The sequence below is a fragment of the Rhinopithecus roxellana genome, unplaced genomic scaffold (assembly GCF_007565055.1).
Source record: "Rhinopithecus roxellana isolate Shanxi Qingling unplaced genomic scaffold, ASM756505v1 contig5715, whole genome shotgun sequence".
Taxonomy (NCBI): Eukaryota; Metazoa; Chordata; class Mammalia; order Primates; family Cercopithecidae; genus Rhinopithecus; species Rhinopithecus roxellana.
Window position 1 is genome coordinate 1 of NW_022144255.1, and position 10799 is coordinate 10799.

Below are 10799 nucleotides of genomic sequence, written 5' to 3' on the forward strand. Positions count from 1 at the left end.
AGCCCGGCCAACATGGCAAAACTCCGTCTCTACTAAAAACACAAAAATTAGCCGGGGATGGTGGTGCACACTGTAATCCCAGCTACTCGGGTGGCTGAGGCAGAAGAATCCCTTGAAGCCAGGAGGAGAAGGTTGCAGTGAGCCAAGATCTCGCCACTGCACTCCAGCCTGGGCGACAGAGTGAGACTACATCTCAAATCAATCAATCAATCAACCAACCCTGGGGTTCTCGTCCATTAGATCCTGTTCTGCTCTCTGATGTGTTTCACTAGGAAAACACTCTTATTTACCCAAAAATTTTTACCATAATTTCTGAAAACTTTCAAAAAGAAAAATGGAGGCAATTCCAAATTCCAGTAGCTACAGAATCATAATTGAGTTGTTAGATAGAGGGGACTGTTCCTGGGGCACTTATGGAGACCCGTCTTGGGACTTGAGAATTAAACTTAAAACTCTGTGCAATTCTTAAATCTTGAACTATGAAGAAACTCTATTAATCCTTCCTATTAATGTAAACTGAAAAAAGGAATACTATTCACATTCCTATCTTATATAATACTTACCTGTGAGTTGGAACTGAGGGCAAACTTTGCTAATGCACTTGCTCTGGAAAGGTCAATCAGAAGGAGAAAAAAAGGCAAAGCTTCACTGGAAAAGAACAAAATCATCAGATAAATTTAATGAGAAAAAGTATGATTTAAAAAAAATTCTTCTTAGAAAAAAACTTTCCCCCTCTATATTGTATGATCCTGTAGTATGTGTACCTTTCTGCAGACAAAAAGGTATACCCTATATTTCTTCGGCATCCTCAAAGCTAAACATAACAGTTGCTCAAAATATTTGTTAAAAATATTTTTAATGTTAAAATTTAAGTATATTTACATTTAAACACCTTTTGATAATTTTGTATCAAAAGATCATCCTTGGTAAAAAGTACCTCCTTGGATTACCATTAGGGAAAAAAAGTGGAATATATAAAAATTTTCATTAATCACTACCTGTGGAAGGATAAACTAAACAAACTCTCTGGAAACTAAATTGGCAATGATAGCACTAAAAAGCTCTTAAAAAAAAAAAAGTAAAACCACTGTCTTGGCCGGGCGCGGTGGCTCAAGCCTGAAATCCCAGCACTTTGGGAGGCCGAGACGGGCGGATCATGAGGTCAGGAGATCGAGACCATCCTGGCTAATACGGTGAAACCCCGTCTCTACTAAAAATACAAAAAACTAGGCGGGCGACGAGGCGGGCGCCTGTAGTCCCAGCTACTCGGGAGGCTGAGACAGGAGAATGGCGTGAACCCGGGAGGCGGAGCTTGCAGTGAGCTGAGAGCCGGCCACTGCACTCCAGCCTGGGCGGCAGAGCAAGACTCCGTCTCAAAAAAAAAAAAAAAAAAAAAAAAAAAACCACTGTCTCACTCCTAGGAATGTATCTGAAGAAAATGATTATGAATATGAACAAAAATGTAGTTACAAAAACATTCATCACAGAGTTGTTATTAATGAAAAAAATTAAATAACCTAACAGTCCAACATTAGATGATTAATAAACTACAAGATGTTTAGACAGAAGAGAATACATACAGCCGTTACAAACAATTTAGTTTAACATTAAGGACATGGAGGCCGGGCACAATGGCTCACGTCCATAATCCTAGCACTTTGGGAGGCCAAGGCAGACAGATCACTTGAGGTCAGGAGTTGGAGACCAGCCTGACCAACATGGCGAAAAACAGTCTCTACTAAAAATACAAAAATTAGATGGGCATGGTGGCAGGTGCCTGTAATCCCAGCTACTCAGGAGGCTGAGGCAGGAGAACTGCTTGAACCCAGGAGGTGGAGGTTGCAGTGAGCGAGGATCGTGCCATTACACTCCAGACTGGGTGACAAGAGCAAAACTCCGTCTCAAAAAAAAAGGGACAGGGAAAGATGTTGATAAATTATTATGCATAAAGAAATTATAAAACAATATATATGATGTCAGATATTTTCTTTAAGTATAAAAACAGTAGAAAAGGATATATGCCAAAATGTTACTAGTTATGAAAATTAGCTAATAGTAAAATTATACAAAAAAATTCCCCTTATTTTCTTAACTTTTGAAAATGTGCCTTTGCAGCATGGAGAAGAAAAGTTTTTAAAAATGTATGTTGACAGAAAGTATATTTAGGTTTTAAATACTTACTTCAAGCCTGTCAATTCTTTGTCTAAGAAGTGAATGACAACTGTACTGAATACAAAGCTTGAGAAAATTGTGAAGAGGCCAGCAATACCTAAAATGACAAAAATTCAATACTGAAAAACCTTTATCCTTTACTACACAAATAATAACAGTCTCAAACAGTATTCTGAGATAATACTAGTTTTCTCCAAATTATTAAGGTCTCAAATTTCAGAATGTCTAATTGCCAATAATAAGGAAACTATTAAATGCATGCAGCACACTTTCAGCAACACACATATTTCCAAATACATGATTTGAATGAACAGGTTTATTTCTACAGCACATCAAAAATTTAATGACACCAGAAGTTAAACATGTAAAACTATTACCCAAAATATATTTTGATCCAAGTTGACGTAAATTCTGGAACTGGAAGTAAATATACAGGATTGCTATGCATCGTGTTATTGTCAGAATTATAATGTCACTGCTCAAAACATCCTAATAGGAGAGAAAGAAAAGGAAATTCCAATAGCTCTGACTTTTAAAATAAGAAATCAAAACTAATAATTTTTATTTTGCATGTGCAATTCATTTATATATTGTCATGAGAACATAAATGTAAGCACACTATAAGTCCAATAAAAATATCAAACATGCATACCAAAAATTAAATCCAACTTTTAATCAAACCACTGTGGTAAGCCAATACATCACTGCAATTTTTTTTTTGAGACAGGGTTACATGCTGTTACCCAGGCTGGAGTACAGTGCTGCAATCACAGCTCACTGCAGCCTCAACCTCCCAGGTTCAAGGGATCCTCCTGCCATGGCCTCCAAAGTAGCAGGACTACAGGTGCATGCTACTACATCCAGATAATTTTTTAAGTTTTTTGTTTTTGTTTTTGAGATGGAGTCTTGCTCTGTTGCCCAGGCTGGAGTGCAGTGGTGCGATCTTGGCTTACTGCAAGCTCCGCCTCCCTGGTTCACGCCATTCTCCTGCCTCAGCCTCTTGAGTAGCTGGGATTACAGGCGCCCGCCACCATGTACGGCTAACTTTTTGTATTTTTTAGTAGCGACATGGGTTTCACCGTGTTAGCCAGGATGGTCTTGATCTCCTGACCTCGTGATCCACCTGCCTTGGCCTCCCAAAGTGCTGGGATTACAGGTGTGAGCCACCGCGCCCAGCCTTTAATTTTTTTAAAGACTGGGTCTTACTATTGCCCGGGTTGCCCAGGCTGGTCTTGAACTCCTGGGCTCAAACAATTCTCCTGCTTTGGCCGCCAAAAGTGTTGGGATTACAGGCATGAGTCACTACACCTGGCCCACACTCATTTTTGACTATTAGTTACTTATAAAAGATGTATTTCTCAAATAAAGTCAATTACACTCATTTGTGAAGAGAAAGCAAAATATTGTATTTCCAGTGCATTCCATATAAACAGAAATTTGAGGTAAGTTCCTACATACTAAAGATTCTACTCGGCCGAGCGCAGTGGCTCACGCCTGTAATCCCAGCACTTTGGGAGGCCAAGGCGGGTGGATCATGAGGTCAGGAGATCGAGACCATCCTGGCTAACACAGTGAAACCTCGTCTCTATTAAAAATACAAAAAATTAGCCGGGTGTGGTGGCAGGCGCCTGTAATCCCAGCTACTCGGGAGGCTGAGGCAGGAGAATGGCGTGAACCCAGGAGGCGGAGCTTGCAGTGAGCCCAGATCGTGCCACTGAACTCCAGCCTGGGCGACAGAGGGAGACACCCTCTCAAAAAAAAAAAAAAAAAAAAAAGGTTTTACTCATAACTTTTAAAAATTATGTGGTCCCATATAAGGGCTTAAGGGCTCTTTAGAAATTGAAAATGTAATTTACTTTAGTCAATATCAAATTAACTTCACTAACCTCTTCAAACTTTGGACATTCATAATTCCAACCACAGATCTTACTGTTACCAGTAAACATGTTCATGGACATCATGCAGATGGTCAGTGTCACTGTCCCCACTATGACTTCCCAGGGATGGGAGGCCACAAAGAGGCCATGCATTCGAAAAAGTCTTGACAACATTGTAGATACAGAATCCGTGGATCCTGGAAGGAATATCAAGTGTGAACACTTAGTATACAGCTCATTGTATTTTTAGGAAAAGATTTTAAGGAAAAGTGTGCTATACAGCTCACTGTAGTTTTAGGAAAAGATTTTAAGGAAAAGTATGCTATAAACCCTGCTTTGTATGCACAGTGTCCTATACATATGACTATTTGATACTATTCTTTATAATTCTGGAAAATAATTATAAAATTAAGAGAACTATGTTATTACTTCTTCACTCAAACAATAAATCCTTTACTACTCACTGGCAACCAACTTTAAAGCAGCCATTTCTTAAAATTTGTATGAATTCAAACATTTAAGATCAAACCAGGTAAGTAGCTCAACCTTATTACCTGAGCCTTGCAAGTAGAAGAGCAATCAAGCAGAAAACACAAGTGAGAAACAGCTATTCACATTTTCTAATTACCTAGATATGAAATGCATGTTAAGTATCTTCTTGATCATCTACATTCTGATTACACAAAAGGTAAACACCAAAGAATCTACTTGTTGAGTGTCCTGCTATAAATCATGTTAGTTTATAAGATCCTCAAGGGCAGGGACCTCTTGTACTTTTTCATTCCATAAAACATGGCAGAATGTCACTAGCAAAAGGATGTTTAATAAAACCTTCCTAACATTGCTGTCAACAGAAAAAAAGTCTTTTCTGATAGATGTTTCTACATTAATAAAACAGGGTAAGAATTTTGCTGTGGTGGCTGCTTTTCTTCTAGCAGAATCATCAACAATAGTGCTAGAAGACCAGTAGAAAAGCATTAGACGTGAAAAGCTCCCAACTTTCACAACTAATGAAAAGCTAGAACAGTAGAAGAGGATGACTGGCTGAAGTATCTGTATATAGCATTCAAAAAAATTCCCAATAGAACATATACAAGATTTTCATCTAGTGACTACCATGACTAAATTTCCTGTTTGCTAAATAGTAATTCTGATATTCTGATTTTGAAAAAAATCTTGTATTACCATTGGTCTCCACAAATAAACCTGCAAGTCTTACTTCTTTCACTAAAATTAATGCCTGTGATAAAGCATATTAGTAACCTGCAAAAATCAACCAAAAAGACTTAAAAAGTAAGCTCATTAACTGCCACTCTAGCAAGAATTCAAATGAATCTCACATTTAGTAATAACTAAGAAAGTGATTCATCTGTTGAAGACAGACTATAAAAAGGCAATCAAGTAAGTGAAACAAAGCACTTATCTATTTATAAAGGGTTAGGGGAAAGACAGAAAAAAAAGAAGAGTAGCTTTAAGGAACCAAAGCAAATATCAAGTGTCATCTCTCACTGCATCACTCCATGTTCTCTACATTTCAGACATACTACACCACTAGCTGAATAGTTTTCAAACCGTTGATCCACAACAACTGGATCAATTAGATCATGACATCAATTTCATCAATAAGAACAAACATTTTTTTTTTTTTTTTTGAGACGGAGTCCCGCTCTGTCCACCAGGCTGGAGTGCAGTGGCGCGATCTCGGCTCACTGCAAGCTCCGCCTCCTGGGTTCAAGCCATTCTCCTGCCTCAGCCTCCCGGGTAGCTGGGACTACAGGCGCCTGCCACCGCGCCCGGCTAATCTTTTGTATTTTTAGTAGAGACGGGGTTTCACCGTGGTCTCGATCTCCTGATCTTGTGATCCGCCCGCCTCGGCCTCCCAAAGTGCTGGGATTACAGGCGTGAGCCACCGCGCCCAGCCAGAACAAACATTTTTAAATAAAATTAAATAGAAAACAATATTATAAAAAATAGCTGTTGGGTAAGCCAGGTAGTATGGGTAGGTATTATTTCTTAAAACTAGGTTTCAAGAAACTATACATACGTAAGTGTGTGTCTGGCTTTTAAATTAACATGTATTTCCTACTGTGGGTCACAGTTTTAAAAAGCTGTAGGTACCTAAAGGAATATAAATGTGGCGTGTACCTGCCTGTGTTTACTCATGCTTTTTCAACCTTCCACCCTGAGTCTGATTCATCAATTTACCCTCCAGCACCTTGCACTCACACATAGCATTGCTCAACAAATGCTGGCTTAAATTCTTAAACTATAGTAGCATGTGTTTTATGACACATCTTGAAACAGACCTAAAGATGACTTTTTTTAAAGGCACCTAGATATGGATGTAACCCATGCCCTCTAGTTTAAGGCTAAATGTAGAGCATTCAGGGAACATATTAATGGGGTATGGGAAGGAGAAACATTTTACATACAGGTTGAGTATCCCTTATTCAAAATGCTTGGGACGAGAAGCGTTTCAGATTTGGGATGTTTTCGAATTTTGTAATATCTGCATTACATTTACTAGCTTAGCACCCCTAATCCAAAATCCAAAATCCAAATTCCAAAGGCTGCAATGAGCATTTCCTTTGAATGTCAGGTTGGTGCTCAAGAAATTTCAGATTTTGGAGCATTTCAGATTTCAGATCTTCAGATTAGAGACAGTCAACTTGGAACTATCCTGGAAAATGTACAACAGCAACAAAATACTTTCTATTAAATTAGCAGGTACTTGGACTTAAAATATTGGAAATCTTTAATCAAATCTTAGATAAGAACCCTACTTAATTATAACCAAAAGACTCACTAAAAGTAAAAGGCTAGATTTTCATGATGGTATTCTATCACACAATTTCTTTCTTACATTTAAAACACAACTCTACCAATTGTTCTACAGGATCAACTAGCATCGAAGTTCCAGAAAGTAAATTAACTATGTGTTTCAAAATTAGGTCAAAATTATTTCTAACCCTCTTTCCCTGCAAAAAAACACTTCAGCTCAGATTTTTCCTCATTATGTCAATCAGATTCATTATTATTAAAAAGTTAATTCATTTGAATTAAAATCTTAGCTGCAACCCTGTAGGAACACTAACTTGTGAACAAATTGGTTTAACATCATAAACCCATAATTATACATTAGACACATTATGTATTCCCTCAAAAGATTTTATGGTGGCATTGTAATTCTGGGACTTTTTTCCTAGGTGTAAAGTCATCTTTGCATATTCAAGGAAAAAAATTACACATGACCCTGTCAGCCATCCCTAAACACAGAAAACCCCACCTATTTGGAAACAAACTGAGCAATCTTATAAGGGTGTGTCAAAAGCAACCATAATTATAAACAATCTCATTTCTCATGAACATCCTCCCCATTGCCCTGTGATTATGCAAAGCATTTACATGCCATAGAATCCAATCTTCCACCTTCATCAGCAGTTGCAAATGGAACAAGCAGGCTACAGGATAGCTCCTGCAAATTGAGTTGACAGTATTTATGCAACACTGCAATAAAAATTAATTTCACTTAAATAAACAAAACAAATAGGCAAGGTATGCCTTACTTATTCAGACTAAAAAGTATGCTGCAAACGTTTTACAGATTCTTTAAAAGAATGGATAATGCTTAAATGTCAATCCAATCTGCTACAGAAACCACCTACCACGACCAACTGCAGAAAAGGATGTTTCGGCATCCTACTTCCTCCTACTCAGCACTCCGCCTGCATTGACATTCCAGTATTTGATTATATACTATCTTATAGTGTTCTCAAATTAATTAAATGTGTACATTTTGTCTCTTTGAAGGCAAGAACTGCGTCTTATATGGCAGTCATTTTCAATCCCAACAGGATCTAGCATTCTGCTGTTCAAGCTGGTATTCCAGAAAGAAAGAAAAAAAAAAAAAAAATCTTGCACTGGCAATCGGGAAACCTGGATTCTATACCCAATTAGCTCACATTCTATTACATGCTGTTTTTAAGTCATATCTCTTCTCTTCATTCACTTACGAAGCTAGAGCTCCAAAGTTCTCTGACAAAGGTAAGTATTAAATGGAATCATACGAAACTGCTATTTTTGTAGGTTAGCTGAATTTTAAATACTGGCAATTTCACATGGGTCAACCTAAGTAGACCACGTGATTCCATAATGTGGCTATCTATGGTCTAGAAACTAGACCATAAAGGAATAATACAAAGAGTGTGTGGATGCTAGGCATACTCACAGACTTATCTTGAAATGTTTATCCCAAACACCTGACAATTTTCATGTTAATGCTGTAACCTATGTGCAATTTTGTTTAACCTTCATGTTACTAATTCCCATTTGTCTTGACCACCAAGTTTATCATAAGTTCTGGAAGAACACCACAAAGCAGGCCTGCAAAATCCAGTCTATGCCCAAAGTACTGTCCAGGCCTTTGCTAGATTATCTCTAAATTGCAAAATGCCTTTCATTGCATGGAGACGAAAATAAATTCATAAGTAAACAAAAAGTACATTCTCTACCTTGTGGGACGCCGAAATCATGCACATTTAGTATAGCCCAGAAATAAATGTTTCCTACGACTCTGCAGGACCATGTCTAAGAAGGCATATCCTCAAATCCTGAAATATTTCAAACGACTACTTAAGAATGGAGTACATCGACCTCCTCCTACTGCAGAAATTAACTCTTCTATATTTCTTTCTACAAGGTACATTTTTCCTAAAACAACATCAGCACCAAAGAGACTACGCCCCTTATCAAAAAAAAAAAAAAAAAAAAAGAAGAATCTTTTGAGTCCTTGTGCGAATCCCCACGTTGGGTTCCGCATCCTCTCAAGCCGTTCTCCTGTAAATAACCGGACACATCTACACCAATCCACGGTTCTTTATGGCTCTAAGTTAGTCAGCAGCATTTACAGAGATCTTTCCCGTCACGTAAAAGAAAGGCGCGAACGAACAGCAGCTCCTGGGCGTGAATGCCCGGATCCAGCAGCCGCGCTTCTCCCGTCTGCCCTGCGAGCTGACAACCCAGAAGCCCCACAGACCCCTAGTATTTCTCGAATCCAGGGGTCTCCGAGGTCACCCTGCCTGACACCCTTTCCGCCCCGATTATCGCGACCATGCAGCCAGCACTGCTTACTCTGAACAGGGCCGATGAACGCGGCTACGCCCCGCGGGTCCACAGATGATGACCGCAGTCACCAAGAGGCCAGACCGCCGCCCGCCTCTCAAGCCCAGTTCGGGACCCTGGGTTCCTCCGACACTGGTGCCGGTCGCCGCTCGGCCTGCCGGGCCTCAAGGACATTCCTTGCAGTCCCCGCGGGTCCGGGCCGCCACACCACAAAGTGCAACCGCAGCACCCTCCAGGTCCGCAGGAGCTGCCGGCAGCCACTTCCCAGGGCCGAGGGAAGCTCCAGAATTGCCACCAAAATAGCCCAAACCCCACTCCCACTCATCTCGCCCAGCTCCCCGCCGCCCCGGCCCCGCTTCTTGGCCACCACCCGCCTCACCTCCAGATCTCACTAGAGGCCACCGAACCCCGGCACCGGTGCTCCGCCCGTCTCCAGTCAACGGAGACACGGAGCGGAAGGAACCCTAGCCTTACGCACGCGTGGAGCCGGACGAGCCTTCGACCAATAAAAGAGGATCGTTCGATTGTCTAGCCAATCGCCTGGGGGCTGCTCGGCCTGACGGCGCTACGTCACGAACGGTCGCCTTAACAACCGCCCACAGCTCTCTGCAGGGCCAAGAACAGGCACCGCACCATCTCTCACCACGGCTCGGCCAACCAATAGCCGTTCGAGTCCCAGCAGTAGGGCCTGCCTATTGGCCCTAGAGCCGTGGGGGCGCAAGCATGGCAGCTGCCTAGGCGAAGGCGATAGGGGACCTGGCGGGTGGAGTGTCCCACAGCCCCAGGGCCTGACCCGTGGTCATCCTGACTGTGAGAGTACAGTGGGAGGCAGTTATAGGAAGCAGAATTGGAGCGTGAGGGAAAACGCAGGGTCAGGTCGATGACTGAAAGCTCAGTTACTAGCGCGGGAGAGATGGAGAGAAGTGGAGGCGGCCATGAAAAAAAGAGGAGTATAAAAAAGGGAAGGTGGCAGCGACGAGCACCTCAAACCTATAACTGGCCGGTAGCCTAAACCAGCGGTTTCCCGAGATTTACCCGTTAGTGTAAATGGCTCCGGTTACCTGCATCTCTCTGTCTTGTGTGGGACATCCATTTCATGCTGGATTCTCTCTGAAATGTGCCTCTCCTGCGTCTTCTCTGCGTTCCTTCTGCTCCCCACCTGGTGCAGGGCTTTATTATCTCTTACTTAAAACAGTGCAATAGCCTCTCCAAACTGGTCTTCCCAGTCTTAGACACATGCACTTTCCAATCTCTCCTGCACAACTCCCACACGCAGCATGTGGCATACTACTTCCTATTATGCCATAGACCCAAATCAGCGTTTCTCACTGTCTACTGGATTAAAGAAAGAACCTGTCACCACTAATATGGCCCCATCATACATTTCTGACGTATCTGTACTTTCCTGTGTGAACCTTACAGTTCAACCAGGAGTAACTGGCCCTTTTTCAGTCACACTCAGTACCTTTTTACCTTCCTGCTTATGTTCTCTTTGTTTACCTTGGATATGCCTACCCATTTAAACTGTTGAGATCCTAAATATCCCTTAAGGGCTTTTTCATATACCACCTCCTTTTCTAATTCCCTCAAACACATCATCCCTGCCGACCTTGAAAACCCATAAAATTT

General features: G+C 41.1%; 1 protein-coding gene across 1 annotated transcript; it reads right to left on the reverse strand.

Moving 5' to 3' along the window:
• Positions 1-559: 559 nt before the first annotated feature.
• LOC115896177 (3-hydroxy-3-methylglutaryl-coenzyme A reductase-like) lies at positions 560-10343 on the reverse strand (the record flags this gene model as incomplete). The annotated part of the gene is made up of 5 exons (XM_030926573.1): positions 10232-10343; positions 4059-4246; positions 2550-2661; positions 2182-2269; positions 560-648 (listed from the first exon to the last, which is right to left on the reverse strand). Coding segments are annotated over exons 1-5 (514 nt in total), but the record flags the coding sequence as incomplete, so codon positions are not given.
• Between the last annotated feature and the right edge of the window lie 456 nt (positions 10344-10799).